This window comes from Polyodon spathula, chromosome 5 (assembly GCF_017654505.1).
Source record: "Polyodon spathula isolate WHYD16114869_AA chromosome 5, ASM1765450v1, whole genome shotgun sequence".
NCBI classification, from domain to species: domain Eukaryota; kingdom Metazoa; phylum Chordata; class Actinopteri; order Acipenseriformes; family Polyodontidae; genus Polyodon; species Polyodon spathula.
Window position 1 is genome coordinate 56,386,352 of NC_054538.1, and position 18,300 is coordinate 56,404,651.

General features: G+C 36.9%; 1 protein-coding gene across 1 annotated transcript in view; it reads left to right on the top strand.

Annotated features, from left to right (window-relative positions):
• Window positions 1-10,889, top strand: part of LOC121316073 (nidogen-1-like) — a 46,325-nt gene extending 35,436 nt beyond the window's left edge. The window contains exons 15-20 of the mRNA XM_041250815.1: window positions 3,140-3,266; window positions 3,922-4,093; window positions 5,296-5,453; window positions 5,726-5,849; window positions 9,157-9,269; window positions 10,175-10,889. Of these exons, the coding sequence (XP_041106749.1) occupies window positions 3,140-3,266; window positions 3,922-4,093; window positions 5,296-5,453; window positions 5,726-5,849; window positions 9,157-9,269; window positions 10,175-10,305 (825 nt within the window). The 3' untranslated portion in view covers window positions 10,306-10,889. The remainder of the gene's footprint in view (window positions 1-3,139; window positions 3,267-3,921; window positions 4,094-5,295; window positions 5,454-5,725; window positions 5,850-9,156; window positions 9,270-10,174) is intronic.
• The last annotated feature ends 7,411 nt before the right edge of the window (window positions 10,890-18,300 follow it).

Here is an 18,300-nt window from a genome sequence, read left to right on the forward strand (position 1 = left end):
TAAAATTGTATTCTCTGGAAGGTTGTGCTTTAGTGATTCAAGTCTTTTTAAAATTTGTGTTGTATCCTTAACATAGCTTGGTAATTTCTCAACATGTGACCTAAGTTGTTTTTCTGCTATTTCAGCTATTATGTGTGTTGGATTATCAATTGTGCTGACTATCATTCACATAGGATGATTTTCTTTGTGCATTTTAGGATTTCCCCTTGCTAGGCCTGGTCTTGCATTATGTGGCTGCATGTATTTTTTTAATTCTTCTGATATAATGCCTTTATTGTATAGTCTCTCTGCAATGTCCTTAACCTCTTTTACCGATTTATTGATCCTATTGCTTTTAACTTCTTCATATGTATCCGTATTCTTTATTTCACATTCTACAGATTTCATATAGTCCTCTGTGTTCATTATCACTATTCCCGATCCTTTATCTGCCGGTATTATACTTATATCATCATCATTTAACAACTCAGTCAAAGCTTGTTCTTCAATATTGGTTAAATTAAGTATAGGCCTGCTATAATTTCTTGTTTAACTACTTCAATATACATGTCTAACCACTTGTCTCTTCCATCTGGAGGAGTCCACCTGCTTGTACTATTAACCTTAATCCCATGCTCATAATTACCCTCTGAATCTGAGATCTCTTCATTGAAAAAATATTCTGCTAATCTCATGCGTCTCTCCCATTCCTTTAATTCGGTGGCCAGTTTATCTTTATCAATGTATTTTTTAGTCGGTATAAACTTAATTCCTTTACTCAATACCTCTTTTTGGGGTGTGGTTAAATTTTTCCTTGATAAATTAAATACTATGTCTTCTGTTTTATCTTTAGTGTATTTGTTACCATTTCCATTTCTGGGTCTCCTATCTTTCTGTTTTGAATTCTCTGTCCTAGTCCTGTTTAATTCTCTATTTTGCATTTAAACTGTTCTATTTTTACTGTTTTAGATGTATTTTGATTGTCTTTCTTAATGATGGCACAGTTTTCAGACATTTCTCTGGTTTCAGTGTCTTTAAATACAATAACTGAGAAATGGTTATTGTTGTATAAAAGATTAATTGGATCATTCTTATTTTTAACAGTTTCTATTGTGCCTTCATATTTAAAACAATCCTTATTCTTTAAGTCTATGTATATGTGTATGGGCCTATTTAGTAGGTCTGCAGCTGCCAGAACTTCTGCCTCTGTAGCCCAAGAATCTATACTGCCGTCACTTAATTTCATTTTTTCAATATGGGTCACTGAGTCAATGTACATTTCATATCGTTTTATATTGTTTTCCATTAGTTCTATTACATTATGTCTAATTGTTCGATGATCATTTTGTGAACCATATAAAACCATACCTATATATAGGTATTTTAAATACTCTATCCTTATTGGTCAAAATAGGTCACATGGGGGTGTTGATATTACAGCATATCACCATGGGTCGGCACTTTTTTTTTCAAAAACGGGCAAATCACTGGCAGATATCCATACACCTTGAATTTAAAAACAAAAATTCAAAGCTCGCCATTCTGATCACTGTTCCTTCTCCCTGAACTACGACGTTTCCCTATCCCATTGTGAAAATAAGTAGTTTCTTAAAAATATCTCTTAAACTTTCAGCTTTTCACAAAAGATTTGGGTCCCTATCAAAAGAGACTTTGGGGTTAAAAGATGTTTTGTTGCCGTTGCTCCCGCTGTCCGTTCTTCGGTCTGCCTGCCTGCTGCCACTGGACCCACCCCCTGCGCAGCTGTGTGATCTGATGCTGAACATTTATAAATTCATCTCGACAGTTCCTGCCATACCTTTTAAATGAGTCCAGTGTACTGTGGTATCATGTCTTCTGCTGTGCCCTGCATTGTTTTAAATTGTTTCTTAACACTGGCCCAGTAGTTCTCCACGTTACCAAGCTGTAAATTGCAAAGTCAGTTTGATAAGTAACCGGGTATTCCATGCAAATACTGTAACTTCTTTCTCACCACTGTGAAGCTGTAGCACAAATCTGGTATGGATACCTCATGTTACTACCCTGGATAACAAAGGATGATTATAAAAAACTCACTCTCATCTGATACTATTGCAGGTCTTGTGAGGAAGGGTCTGCGTGATTTAAAGGTAGTCTTATTTGTGCTGAGTGATTTAAAGGCAGACTCATTTGTGTCATGATGAAAGTGGGCAGTAGTATTTTACTTTGAAAATGTAATGAATAAACCAAGAATTACAAGAAGTGTAACGAATGAACACTGCACTTTCAGTGGCACTGTTCAATTCAACATCTGAAATTATTTTTTAATTAATGCATTTTAGTTTTTTATGTTTTAAGGGACTATTTTTTCTAAAGTCAGGCAGAGGTGGAAGGATATTTAATAAAAATAACTTTTTTGTTAATTTAAAACATATTTTTACTATATTTTTTTTGTTTGTTTTTTTCGGTTTTTTTTGGTAATGTTGGTTGATCCATTTTATAAGGGCAATAAGGCACTTCAGGGTGTGGGATATACTCTTATATCCACACGGCCTGGGTCCGGGTTTCGCCTCATGACTTATAACGCACCCAGGGCATGTGGATATTAGAGTATGTTCCACACCACAGCACGTTATAAATATTTTTTTTTATATATATATATATATATATATATATATATATATATATATATATATATATATAAAATGTCTAAAATGTACGTTTAATTTGTAATAGCAAAAGTTAACAGTAAACCACATCGATAAATAAATTATTTAGATTAAACAGATGATAAGTAATCAGTCATGTAAAATATAAAATAAAAATGTAATGTGCAGAAATGGACATTCACAATTTTGTGTTTTTCTGTCTAAAATGTACATTTAATTTGTAATACCGAAAGTTCACAGTAAACCATGGTGATGAATAAATTAATACCGGTAGCTTAAGTGATCACACGGAACAAGTTCAACGAAACACTCATGCATTTGCATATCTCAAAGTAGTGCAAAATTCAGCAAGGGGCAAAATTCGTCACGACACCGCTGCCGTGTAGGAAGCAGGGTGTAGTATCCAAAGCACTGTACCTATAGCGGTTGTAGTGCATCAGTAAAATGTGTACTAAATACCTGGTGTACAAGACGGTGTAAGAGAAGTGCTGTAGTAAAATATGATGTTCCCACAGGATAAAGTGATCATTGCCGTGGCCTATGACTGTGTAGACAAGATGGTGTACTGGACCGACATCACTAGCCCGTCCATCAGCAAGGCCAGTCTGCAGGGAGGAGATGCCATCCCAGTCATTACAACAGGTGGGTAGCTGCACACCTGGGATAAGGCAGTGATTCTAAAATGTTTTTAATTTAATGTGCATGAAGTCTGCCGGAAACCCTGTGTGCAAAACAAGCCATAACTTGAATAGGATTTAAATACACCTGCATGTAGATATTTACAATATAAACATTACACAGAAGTAAATGTGCTGTGTTACATACATTTTTAATGTAATAAACGTTCTTGTTTTGACGTGTAACTGAGCAGAAATGACAAGCTATTGGAATGGGGCAATTCTGACTTAGTCTGCCACAAGTGTTGCAGAAATACTGGAACACCAGACTAGCCCAGACGTATTAGGTGTGCCATGTACTAGATAAAGTTTTATTAGCTGGGTTTAAAAGTTGGGTGAAGTGACATTCAGCAAAAAACATTTCTACAAAAATTAGGTAGCTTGTAAACTTCACTACAAGTGTTCTGCTGTGTGTGTTTTTTTGTTTTTGTTTTTTTTATCCTTTGTCCCAAACTTTTCCATTTTCACTCTAAAAAGGAAGACTTGTCCCACAAAAGCTCAACATGGGTCAAATGTAAGAAGACCCGGTTTTATATTTACTTAATCTGTGAGGCGGCAGACTGTTCTGTGGTCTCTTTAGCCTTCAGAGTGGGAGGATTCACTATTTTTCTGTTCTCTAGATCTGGACAGTCCAGAAGGACTAGCTGTAGATCACCTGGGCCGTAACCTGTACTGGACGGACTCGATGCGGGACAGGATTGAAGTGGCCAAGCTGGACGGCAGTCAGAGGCGTGTGCTGTTCGACGATGACCTGGTGAACCCCAGAGCTATCGTCACCGATTCCGCCAAAGGGTGCGTGACATGTGAAGTGTGTTATGAAAGTTAGAGCTCCAGCTCCAATTTTGATTGTTTTTTTGTGATGTGGACCACTGTCTACATGGAGCAATAGTAAGTAAATAATCTTTTGTCCTGGATAGATTTAAGCTAGGTTCCACAGGTAAAGGCCAGTGTCTTATGCAAGGAGATTTCCATTTCACTACCCAGGATGTAGTATTGGGACTGTAGACTGGATTATTCTATTTTGGTTTGTACAATGTGAAGCCTATTGTATACCAAGCCCTGTTTTTGTAATCTGGGATCAGCATTGTTGAAGACTTAATGGGTTGCATTCAAAACATGCCTGGATCAGGTTTCCAGAGAGTTTGTCAGAATGGAAATGCAGAATGGTAGTTATAGAAACCCTGCAAACCACATTACTTAAACATAAACAATTTATATTGAACCTGTTCTCATTTTTCCTTGGAGGAAAAATTTGCTTCTGTATGTCTTACATTGTCAGATGCTTTGACTGAATACAAAGTGTCTGTTTTGTATAACTGTTTATTCTTTCATTAAACAGCAACTTGGTATGGGTATAAAATATCAGTTGTCTTAACTAGTGTACTGCTCTTGTTTAGATTAGCTTTGTATCATTTTCTGTTTATGGTAGTTATTACATAAATGAGTGGGTTGTTTCTGACCCTGCTCATGAGTTAAATAAACACAGTTAAACATCCAGTAATACCTTGTTGACTGTAAGGTTATATCCTTGTTAGCAGTATTATGAATTTTTTTGATTTATTTAGTGTGCCCAATTATTTTATCTCAAATTTGGAATGTCCAGTACATTTTGTTTCCCCTCACCGCAACAATTCACCACACAGCTCAGGATATCTGAAGGTTCAGTGGGCGTCCTCCAATCTCTTTTACACCCTAGAACTCTGGAGGACAAAGGCCAGCTGCAGGTGTCTGCGTTTGAGCTTGAGCGCCTGGCCAGCAGGGTTCGCTGTAGCATGATGAGGAGAAGCAGTCCCTGTTGGTTTTGATTCCCTAGCCCACGGGACAGCCAGAGCCAATGCGACACTCCCTTCAGAATCCCCAGCAAAGACCGGCAACTTTGCACAGCCAGGACGCGAACCTGCGCTGTATGACTCTCCCTGCACACCACGCGGCTACCAGGTGAACCACTCTGGGACCCCTGCAGTATTATGACTTTTGATTTGCTTTTCCAACAGTCACCTGTATTGGACCGACTGGAACAGGGAGGCCCCCAAGATTGAAGCGTCTTACATGGACGGTACAAACAGAAGGATTCTGGTGAAGGATGACCTGGGTCTTCCCAACGGTTTGACATATGATTCTCACTCTTCACAACTCTGTTGGGCTGATGCAGGTATGTTAGTGCAACCATGGTGGAGGGGTTGGAGCATGTGTTGGTTAAAAACTGATTGAAGTACATGTGTGTATTTGTTTAAGATGCTTAATTTCTTTGTATCTCCATTCTACCCAGCCTTTTGAAATGGTTAGAAAAAGTAAATACAGTAATTCTTAAATGATTTAACTCTAAGCAAGCCAGTACCAATATCTTCAGTACAATTACCCTTTGACATCATAACATTTGTCTTGATGAAATCCAAGATGACATTCCCTTGTTTTTCGTTGCAGGCACTCGACGAGTGGAGTGCATCAACCCAAACCAGACAGGCCGCAGAAAAATCCTTGAAGGAATCCAGTATCCCTTCGGAATTACGAGCTACGGGAGGAATTTGTACTACACTGACTGGAGGAGGTATGTGCTTTTTCTGTGACTTTTAACCTTTTGCGGTCCATTTATTCAGCTCCTGTCAGGAACGTCAGGTACAATTTATTTTCACAAAGCTGTTTATTGTACACGCACGGTTGAAAAATAATTTCATTTACAGTAAAACCGGTTTTAAAGGCACTGCATATCAAAAGGACACTCAGTACTGCATCTCTGGCCCTGTCCCACTCTTGTTCGCTGTATTTGTCACATATCTCTTCATAGTAGGGCATACTGATAAATCATCTTCAGATCACTCGTTTTATCACCAAACTCCTCAATAATGCTATCCAAGTCATTATTTTATTACTATAACATCTCAAAAAGCTTGGCAAATATCCCAGATATTCTTTGAGCGTGCTGTGTTGTGTCTGTGGTGAAGGGACTATCTGTATTGCTCAGATCCACCTCCCATTTTTTTCGGCCATTGAAAGCTTATCTCGTCTTTTTCCCCCCCGAGAAAAAGCAACTAGGGACCTGTGATTGTCTTGTCTTTTTGATGATGGACCAGAAAGGAAAAATTGTAATATCAGACCTTGTCAGACATTGGACCGCAAAGGATTAATGATGGTTTCATTTTCTTATCACCTTACTTCACTACAAATTGAATCTATGGTGGGGAACTGAACTATGTATTTAGATTTTATTGATGGTGAAAACTAATATCTTTATTTTATTATTATTTTTAGTTATACGTATGTTAAACATGTCGCATATGCAAACTTGTGTTGGGCTTCCAGTAACATTTTGAAATATTTGTAAATGTGGGATGCCCTATTGAGGAGTTCTGTAGGCCTACTTAATTTCAAATAGTACAGTAGTACACTGCATTTTTGTCACTAAGTAAGCAAAGAAAAGAAAGCTTTAATTGTTGCTGCATAAAGAAAACTGCAGTGGTGAATGAGTAGATGAATGCATTTGTTCATAAACTTTCATCTGGGTTTTTTTTTTTTAATGAAATGCTTTAATCCTGCAAGTAAATAGGGTCCAGAATAATAGGATATATTCATTAATTTGTCAGTTCCTGCTCAAATTCAGTTATCCAACACCATGGCGAATATCATGTTTTTTGAAAGGCGTATAGAAAGCTTGTTTCTAGTCCTATTCTGTGAAGTGATTTGCTTGTTTCATAGTACAGCTGTGTGGGCTGTGGATTCTCAGGATGTTTCCCATGGAATGCCTCTTCTGCCATGGCTGGAATGCTTCCTATACCACAGCTTTACTCCCACCAAGCCTTTCATATGTGTTCATGCTCCACACTTGTCTCTGTTAAACATACAGACACCACTCTTTATTCTGCCTCGGGTAGTGCTATTCTGTGCCTTTCTTTTGAAAACCCTATAACAGCGATATACTGTACTGTTACACGAAAGGCTTTTTCAATTCGAATAGTGTTCCATTTGTGGAACTTGATTTAAGCTAGACCTGATTTAAGCTAATGAGTGATTTTCTCATAAGTCTGAGGGCATGGTAATTCATGACCTATAACTAACAACGTATTCCAAAATGTAAAATACAAGGACATTGAAATACAGATTTATCAAATGGCATGAAAGCTAAATGACTAATTCACCTTCCAGTAATTCGATATTATAGCCCTTCACAGACACATCACTGAGGTCTCGGTCAGCACACCTTTGAGGACCACTGACCTAGCACGTTTATAATTATGAACTTCTCCAGTACCAGTTAAGGGACATAGGTGACTCTGCCAGACTTTTACTGGCAAACAAGATTTAAAATTTACTGGTAAAGACTACGTTACAATTAAATAATTGTTATCATATAACTAAACTTTCAGTAAACCACTGTCTGACGTGCATTCCCCAGTTTCAGCAGTGTTTTGTTAGTGAGTTTAAAGCTGTTTTAATAAGTAGGTTTTTTGAAAGGTCAAACCTTGTGAAATCCCCCAGCTGCTTGTGATTGTTTAGAAGTTTTAAGGTTAACTTAAAACATAAGTGTATAGTATGACCACAAAGTTCCTATTCTAATACAAGATGACTGTGTCCGTAAATTGACCAAGAACCAAAATAATGCAATTACAAGTTTAATAACAGTTCCTAATAATCTGACTGCCTTTTTTCACTGTGGCTATAGACTACAAAAGCAACAGTAACACCACTTAACGAATAACTAAGGAATTGAAACTTAATGAAAATAATGGCTACCAACGCGCCAGGTTAAGCTGCCTGTTGGATGTTTTACACATTGAAAAAAATATGATCTATGTATGATACTTTATATTTTTCATGTTTAAAGAATATGCATGGCAATTTTGCTGCACACCTTTTTGTACTTCAGTGGTTCCTGGCGTCTCAATGGTCAATTGTGACTGTACTGCATGCCTTAGCTAGAGAATGAATTATAGAAGCGGTGGGACACCTAACTGTAAGATATCTGGGAATTGCCAGAAACACAGTCCAGGCTTGAAATAAAAATATCTACCTACGGTTGAATCCACTCCCTTGCAATGCGTCTTTTGTTGCTGGTTTATAAGTGACTGGATTATTCGGCACGGTCTTGGTTCCCATTCAACCTAACCAACCAATTTACCTATCTGTCAACTGAATTTTTAGAAGGTAAATCTATATACTAGATACAATATGCTGTGTTTGGATGCTTTTTTATATTGCTAAAGCAAGGCTATCAGTAAGGAATAAAATTGTTTCGTTATTTGCAGTTGTGCAGTACCAGTATAAGTTTTAAAAACTATTTGGACTTTTTTATTTTATTTTATTTTTTTTTAATGTTTAGGGAGCATGTCTGTTGACTTGAAAAGGGACAGCATAAGAGACTTAAAGGAAGATTTACAGAAAACAACTATAAAAACTGTAGTATCCTCGTACTAGTGGGAGTAGACTAGAACGCAGTAGTGAACTACATCAAGAGTCAACTTTCCTGATTTATAATATTAAGGCAGGTCTAAATGGCTGCAAAAAAGACCTTTTTTTTCAGGTGAATAATAATGTATGGTGTTTATTGAAAGTACTTAAGATTTCAAGGTAATGTTTTATTTCTCAATTACTCAGTGACCCAAAACTTCACCTGGAGCGCTGTTGGCCACGATTCTATTATTTCCATTGGAATATTATAGGAATAGTGGCTTTTTTGTTAGAATCAATACATATTTCCAGTCAATTACATAAACAGGTGTGGTGGCCTTCGCCTAGCTCAGCATACAGGTATTCCCATTACACTGGTGAAGGCACTAACTGAATCCTTAGTAATAGAGTGATCTGTGAAAGCTTTAGTTTGTTCATCTTTTTGTGGTTATTGTTTCTTAATTTTCTGTCAGGGATGCCGTTATAGCAGCAGACCGCACTGCTGGGAGGGAGAATGATGAGTTCCAGCCTCAGAAACGGTCCCGGCTGTATGGGATCACCACAGCCTATTCACAGTGTCCTCGAGGTACGGTACACCTACAGTGTGCTTTTTCAATTCGATTTTTCCATAATTTGTTTCAAAACTTTTCAGAGATGGTGTTCACAAACTGGTACCAGCATGTGACCAAAAACATACGTATTTACACTACAAACCATCAAGAACAAGTACTACAGGTATTGTATAGACTTCACAAACAATAGTTTTTAAAAATGAAAACAAACTTTTCTTTTTGGCAAAGTTCACCTCGAAACTTTCAGACTATATACATTTAAATAGCCAATTCCAGGCTAATTTAACCTGAAAATAACTAATGCAGTTTCCTATTGAGCTAATTCATTCAAGGTAGAATGATCACTGCACTACAGTTGGTCAATCATCCCTTGATACAGTATTCTTGTAGTGACATCACATTCATAAGCTAGAGAAAATGCAGTTAGGATGGTGATGATTGGATGCATATATATATATCTTGTGTGTGTTCAATTCAGCAGGTTGTAAGCATTTGAGTGTTGAAAAGGGAAGCATCGGGCCTAATTTTTTGTGACCACTTGGGATTTACTCATGGACCACAAGGGGTTCGGAACCTCAGAGTTATGATATTACAGGTCTAATGGACCCAAGACATCTTTCAGATTTGGCATCACAATTATATTTTTAATGCAAAATCTGAAGATAGAAGTCAGTACTCTGTGTTTTGGTTTTGGTAGGGCATTTCACTTGAGCCAGATTGACAATTCAAAGACATTGACATTGAACATATTATCATTCACACATTGAATCTGTATTTTGTTGTGATTATGACCACATTATATCAAATGTTTTCGGAGCAAACAACATTTCTAGGAACATCCCAGTGTGCTCATGATGATTTTCTAAGATCAGTTTCTCTCAGAGCAAGTCTATAACGCATTCTTCTGGTTCATCTACAGGTCAAAACTACTGTGCTGTAAACAATGGAGGATGCACGCATTTGTGTCTAGCGACTCCTACAGGCCGATCTTGTCGTTGCCCTGACAACGCAGTGGGAGTAGGATGTGTGGAGAGAGACATTAAATCTTAAATCAAGAAAATAGGCCAGCATTCACCATCAGGGCCTATTAAAGCTGGTGCTATCAGAAAACAATATTTTTTAGCTATAGTTACTCAATGTCACAGAGCACCAGTGACAGAATACAGTGTTTTTAAATGTTTTGTATTACAACACTTTTACATTTTTAACATTTGTTTTTGTTCATGTTTGCCCTTTTTTTTTAAAAAAAAATACATGTAAATAAGAACAAATACTGAAATATTTGAAATGCTACATTTTTGTGGTGCTTTTAGCTGTAATGCTCCTCACAGTGGATGAAACTTCATAGAAGTATCAGGTATTACTGTGAAGTTTACAATATGTACAATTCTTTAGTATTTTGTGAAGCAACGCCAGGTGATGAACACAGAGATAAGCAGCTGTATATCTGCATCCACCGTGACCACAGCTGTTTTGAACTTCAGACGTTTAGACACTGAACGGTCCATTGGAATGCATGGCACCATGTGTTAGACTGTTTTGAAGGATTTCACATTGTCAGTAAATGCAGTTGGTGTAACTGAGAAGTTTACATTCTGTACAGCTATCAAATAAACAGATTTTTTTTTACCATGTTTTTGTGGTTGGTGCTATGTAAGTTTCTGACCATTTTCATCTTTTTAAACAATCTTTTCATATTTATCACAGTATACTGAACAAAAGTAATTTTAAAGATGGCGCTCACATTAATAAATGGATTAAGAAAAAATACATTAAAATAAGGAACGTTATACAAGTAAGCCTACATAGGATTCAATAAACAAAACTGTGGCAATAGAAAAGTTAAAGATGAAACAAGAGTAAATATATAATTTTTGGTCTTGTATGCAAATTCATGTCTTATTGTACTTTTGAATAGGCTTTTTTATAAGAAGGTATTCCGCATACTGTGAAAAAGTAGGTCGTGGACATTAAAAAAGATACTTGGTCATTAATGTTTGACTAACGGATTAAAACGTCTTAAAGGGTACCTGTACCCAAAAATAACAAAGCTTCTTGCTGCACCAATTTGGTGAACAAGTCATGCGTTTAGCTGACATATTGGAGCCTTTCAGGCAGCGACGTGAGGTCATGGGTTTATGGGATGCAGCGGTGAAAACCCATAGCGTGCGGTGTGCAAAGGTTTCGGGCACTTGAATAATCAGTAAAAATAAGACGAAAAAGTTATTTTGTGTGCCAAAGCCTAGTTCAGAATGGGTGGTCATAGCAAAAAAAAAAAAAAAGAAAGAATTACTATGTAATTTGAGAACTGGGCATACAATGACAACCTTTCCATTCGGTCGAAATTCTTTTGTGTGTCAGGACCACTTTGAACCTGAATGCTACGAAAGGAACATGCAGGCACAGCTTCTGGGGTATGAATGCAAGACGAGGCTAAAACCTGATGCGATGTCAACAATATTTATCCTCAACGAGTAGAAAATGTCACACAGCAAATGGTTGAAATGAAAACCAGCAGACACAGGGTCCCCAGAACCGAGTTTGAGAACCCCTGGTTTAGCACAACGGAATCAACAAAAGGTAGTTCATTGTATATAACTCAATTGTATTTATTAACAATAAGGAATACACTACATCAAAGTGGGAGGTAAATGACGAGACCAAAGGTCAATGTCACCAGAAACCCGAGATACTAGTATTACAGGCTTTTTATTGCACACTTTGATGTACTTTTATTTATCAGTTGTAGCCGTTTACAAAAGCTTGAACAAACAGAACACATGTATGAATTGTAGAAAGAGTATTCTGCTGTCTCTTTATTGTTTCCCAGTTTGAAAATTGTTCAGTGTGTAGGCTTGCATGCTGTTTCTCTGTTCTCACTTTATCTTGATAAATTTATCAAATTATAATTTTCTCTCTGCTGCAATTTTACTCTGGCTGGTGATATTATTGCTCGCTAGTATCTGTTGTACTGAAATGAGTGTTTTTTTGTAATTTTCTACTGATTTATAAAGACTGTATTTTTAGGTTGAAACTGCCAGTTTGTGTGTTTCCTCCTTTCTGTTTCAGGCCGCTACCTCTCCCTTTCTCTTAGTTTCAGGCTAATAATAAACCTTCTTTCTAGGTAGCCTACATAAGGCTGTAAACCCTGGCAGTTCTAATAGAATGTATAGGGCTGTAAACGGCTAATAATAATAATAATAATAATAATAATAATAATAATAATAATATTAATAAATGTGTCTCGACCAGTTACAGTACACCATGCTTTGTTCTGTGTAGGCTATGTACCTTGAAGTACAAATCTAGTGATTTTACTTTAAATGTGCATGGTATGAGTTTTTTGTATAAAAAAATTGACACATAAGACAAAAGTCATTGCAGCAGTGTTCCCATAAAACACACTTACTACAAGTGCACCAAGTATTTGGAGCCTTCTTGGTTCAGTTTTCTCGCATTAAGCTGGTTGCAGACTCCTCTTAAACAGGCAGTGGACCTCAACAGTTCATATGAGTACCCTTCTATTTGACTTTAATCCATAATAATAGGGTAAATGCTGTCACAAATAATTGTTACCTGCAGCTATAGAGTTTTCTCAAGTTTTCAGCCACATCATTTGAAATGATTCCTGTATTCATTACCACTACAAGTAGGCTTTAACTGAAATCGACATCAAGGAAACCACACCTAAATTTGATGAAACCTTGTGGTAGATGTATTGTAGTTCCTGTTTAAATACCCTTATGTGGGACATGTATTCAGTCTGAGGCCTTGCTATTCTCTGCTTTGTTCTCCCTACACAAACAGAGAGCTGGATTTCTATTCTCAAGAGAGACTGGATTCTGTAAATAAACATGTTTTTAAGAAAAAAAAAAGCACAGTGTCTTATGAAAACAATCCCACTTCAAACTCAGACATTGCTGCTGGAAATGAAAGTATTGCACAACCCCTATCCAAATAGTTTAGTGTTTGATCATGTTTTAATATTTGCGACATTTAACTGGTAGTGTTTGAAAAAGTAAGTAGCTTTAAATTACTTTCTTTGTTTAGTTTTTGTTTTCTTTTTGGGGTTCCCTTACCACCAACAAAACCACCCCAAACCATTAGTACGGTTCATCAAGGGTTCCCAATGCAAAATACATTATATATATATATATATATATATATATTATATATATAATAAAAGATTCTCTATTGGATTTAGATCGGGACTTTGACTAGTTCATTCCAGAAATGATTGTATTCTTCTTTAACCATTCTGAAGTAGTTTTTGAAGTGTTCTTTGGATCGTTGTCACGTTGGAACGTCCAGTTGCACTTTAAACCAAGTTTTGTAGCAGAGGGTTTCAGATGATTGGCCAATATCTTTTGGTATGCTATGGAATCCATTTTACTCTGTATTGGAACAACATTTCCTGTGCCATTAGAGGAAAAACAGCCCCATAGAAGGATATCACCACCTCCATGCTTGACAGTAGGTATGGTGTTCTTTTACGCCTCACCAGACTTTCTCCAAATGCAATGACTATCAGCGTGACCAAATAGCTCAATTTTTGTTTCATCACTTCACAAAACCATTGACCAGAACTCATCTGCAGACGCCGTTTTGCAAACTTTAAGCGATTGTCCTTGTGATGTTTTCCTAAGAGTGGCTTTCCTTGGCCTGTGACCAATGATACCTTCACCATGCATTACTTGACCTATGGTTGAAATGGAAACCCCAGTCCCACTTGCAGTCAGTTCACTTTGAATATCTTTGGCAGTCCATCTCGGATTGTTATTAACCTTCCTCACAATTCTTCTTCTTGCTCTTGGTGAAAGAACCTTTTTTCTTCCAGACTGAGGGAGCGTTGTGACAGCACCATCAGTCTTGTACTTATTGATAATAGAAACAATAGTTGAAATTAGGATACGCAAATGCTTGAAAATCTTACATCATTCTCCAATGTTATGACAATAAATAATTTTCTGCCTAAGGTCTTCATATAGCTCTTTACTTTTTCCGATATTGACTTATTGGTAATGACAGCAATCATCCTATGCCTAACCCTTTTATACTCTCTCTTCACCTACAATCCAGCATTTTCTGGACTTTTCTAGAATTAGGTACTGCATTATCATATTGAAATTTCTAGCACCTTGTAGAATATATTATTTTAGCGTCAAAGAGTATGAATACTTTTGAATTAGCATTTTTAGAGTTTTGAAAAAAAAAAAAAAAAAAGATTGTTCCTATATTTGTTTGAGTTGGGTTATGGGTTATGTAAACTTTTGACTCATGTAACTCCACCCATACCCAACTACATTTGATGTGACACACCATGATTGTATGTATGTGAGGGTATGGATTACTAATTTTCATACCTGGACATATCTTTATAAAAGAATTTTGCTAATTGCTAACAAATATTCACTATTACAAAAAACACACATCGAAAAAAATTCCATTTACAAATTCTAGACAATTCAGTATTTTCAGTAGACAAACAAATACAGTTAGAAAATATATATATATATATATATATATATATATATATATATATATATATATATATATATATATATTTTTTTTTTTTTTTTTTTTTTTTTACGCACACACACACACACATACATTTACATTGACCTTTTTTAACTTTTTTTTTTTTTTTTTTTTTTTCAAAACATTTACCTTCTCATTTCACCTTCTCACATTTGGATTATTCATAGGTTCCTACATAATTGTCCCTCAACTGAGCACAGCACATCCTCTATTCCCCAAACCATCTGAAACAAATCCAGCTGGTGTACAAGTCTATAATAGATGAACTCAAGTCTGATTCGAGACAACACCACATCCCATCAGCACCCCTCTCTCCCTGTTCTACCGGCTCTTTAGCATTGATAGTTTGGTCTGACCCAATAGAAAATTAGCCAGCTGCACGCTATGCTTTTTCCCCTTGCAGTACATAACCCCAAATATAAAAACAGTCGGAGAAAAAGTTAACTGCAGACCACTACACAGGTCCTTTAAAAAAAACATAAAAGTGGCTGTAACCTTGAACAGTGCAAATAACAATGGAACATGGTTTCTCTCGTATTGCGGAAAATACAATTATCTGAATCCACTTGTTGAATAGTTGTAAGAAACGAGTTAGTAGCCACAAAGGTGTGCAACACTCCGTCTACATTTCATTTTTCAAGCCAACATGTGTCTGGAAGTTCCTTAATGTTTTTAAAGTGTTTTATTTTCACGCACAGTCTGTACAGTTCTTTCTTAGCAATTTCACTAAAGTGTATTCTATAGCGGCCCCCAAATTGTAAAAGCTTCCCTGGGCTGTCCTGACTCTACTCTACAGCTGGTCTAGCCTATATCTCTAACCCTGGGGGCTCTAACTTTAGGCTGACAGCACCTGCAAAGAACTATTTTAGTACAACCAGACCCTTTCCTGACAGGGCTACATGCAGCTGCATTAAAAACACCAATGAATCGCATGGACCTCACCCCCAATTGATCCGACAGGAACGATGGGCTTTTCCAAACTCGCCTGTCCAAATGCAATAGATGGGCCATCTTAAGGACTCCTCTAAACATTAAAGATTTTTTAAACTATTGGATTCTAAAATTGGAAAGGTTAAAGCCTGATTATATACCAATGGTTCCTTCAATAACCACTACAGTTCCACGTTGCTCATATCTCATTGAAACCCTAAACAACCTCCATGCAATCAGCATTTCCTTATAAAACCCAGGTAGAACAGACAGGTTGAACTTTTAAATTTTTATTAAAAACATCTGTCTATCAAAGTTCAGATTTCCCACTTTGTGAAGGAAACTAAATGCCAGTGCTCTCCTAAGAGAGAGGGGCAAACAGCAGCCTCTGCAGAGACTGGAGACTAAACGCTGCAACCCAGCTACACACATCCACCAAGCCCTGCCCTCCCTCCTCTACAGGCAGGTACAGCACACTCTGTTTAACCCAGTGAATACCACCCAGAAAAACTGTGCTAGAAGTCTTTGGCTCTCCTTTACCAGCGACAGCGGGGGGTTTACACACCTGAACTTGTGCCACAACATTGAAGTGACCAAGTTGTTAATAACCAAAACCGTACCTCTAAAGGACAGTTTTGTAACAAGCCCACTCCAGCTCTGCAGCCTTCCTTTTACCTGTTCAATAATACCACTCCAGTTTTCCTTTGCCCAGTTTGCTTTTGAGGAGGAAACCCTTTCAAACACATGTTGGCAATCTTTTGATGCTTGCACATCCTGAGTGTTTATTACAATCACTGTGATATCATTCGCATAAGCCACCACTTTGACAGGTTCCGTAGACACACCTGGAATAGTCAAACCAGTTAGTAAAGTGAGTAATATATTCACAAAGGGTTCAATAGAAAGCGAGTATAGCATTCCAAACAGGGGGCAGCCCTGACAGATACCCCTCTGCACTGGAAAAGGAGAGCTAAGCACACCATTGAGTTTTAAAACACTAAAAACATTACTGTAAAGCAACTGAATGTTTCCCTGAAAACCAAGCCAAATGCCTTAACTGCTGTAAACAGATATTTATGGTCTACTCTATCAAATACTTTTTTACCTGATCTATGGAAATATGCCCTGAATTAAAACCAAAGGGGCTGGAAGCTTCTAAAAGATCTCTAACTAAAAATGTATTATCAAAAATTGACCTGTGTGACACACAGTACGTTTGCTCAGGCTGTTCAATAGAATTCATTACTGAACACATGGCAATGCTTTAGATAGAATCTTATAGTCTGAACAAAGGAGACTGCTGTGTTTGCATAGACACCGGTGTAATTTATTTTATTTAATTTGCACAGCCACAGGTGTAATTAGTTTGTTTAATGTAATTGGCTACCTGTTAATTTGTTTTTAGTTTAATTAGTATCACCTGCCTGTAATTTGTCAGGCTGGTATTTAAATAGGGTGAAATGTTTGATCGGTGCAGTCTCCAGTTGAGAGAGAGAGAGAGAGAGAGAGAGAGAGAGAGAGAGAGAGAGAGAGAGAGAGAGAGAGAGAGAGAGAGAGAGAGAGAGAGAGAGAGAGAGAGAGAGAGAGAGAGAATTAGATCGCTCGCTTGAAGTGTAGAATATGAATTAATTACACATATATCATACTACTTAAAGTATCATATACTAGAGGTGACTCTCTCTCCTCTAAAGAGGTCAGAGAGAGAGAGAGAGAGAGAATGAATTAATTACACACATATCATACATTTTAGTATATACTGCATACTGCATACTGCTCTTTAGTTCTAGTTGCCTGCCACTGGAAATAGGAGATTCAGATCTTTAAAACTAGGTCATACTTGTGTATTTCTAGTAGATGACCATATGCGGAGATAGACTTGAATGTGAGTGTTTTGCAATGTTGCTGCTGCGCTGAAGACAGACCTACCTCAGTGCAGTAAACAAATCTTTTCACACAAAATCTTTACAAAATAAGAGAAATTGTGTTTGTGCATCAGATGGACAAGACTAGAGCTGTTTAGGGTTATGTTGCCCTGGTTGCTGGTTATTCAAGCCACAGTCAACAGCCCCGTCTTGAGCCACATGATCGGGCTGCCTGGGACGAATAATAGTGTTTTTTTTTTTTTTTTTTTTTTTTTTTTTTTTTTTTTCAATTAATGTGTTGTTTGTTTTGGTTGCTTTTGGTCCCTTTTGTATATATGGCCATAATTCCTTTATTTTTTAACCAATTTGTTTAGATTTCAGCTGGCCAAATGGTTTTTGTTATCTGTATTGAACAGGGTGAGTTTCAGACTATTTCACTTTTTTTAAGAAAGCCTAGTGTGTGTACATTAATTTCATGAATGACATGTACCTGTAGCCTTTATAGTTAAAGAGTTATAGCCGCAAATCTAACAGTAAAAATAGATAAATCTAACTGGCGAAAATAGCTTGAACCCTAAAGAGTTTGGCATGTGCTATTAAAATCTTTAGAAATAAGGTGTTGGGTTGATGAATATGCCTCTTATTAGCATCTGATGAATATACCTAATGCATTGTCATGTGTTAAAATGATTTGGCGGGGAATGGTATGCACATG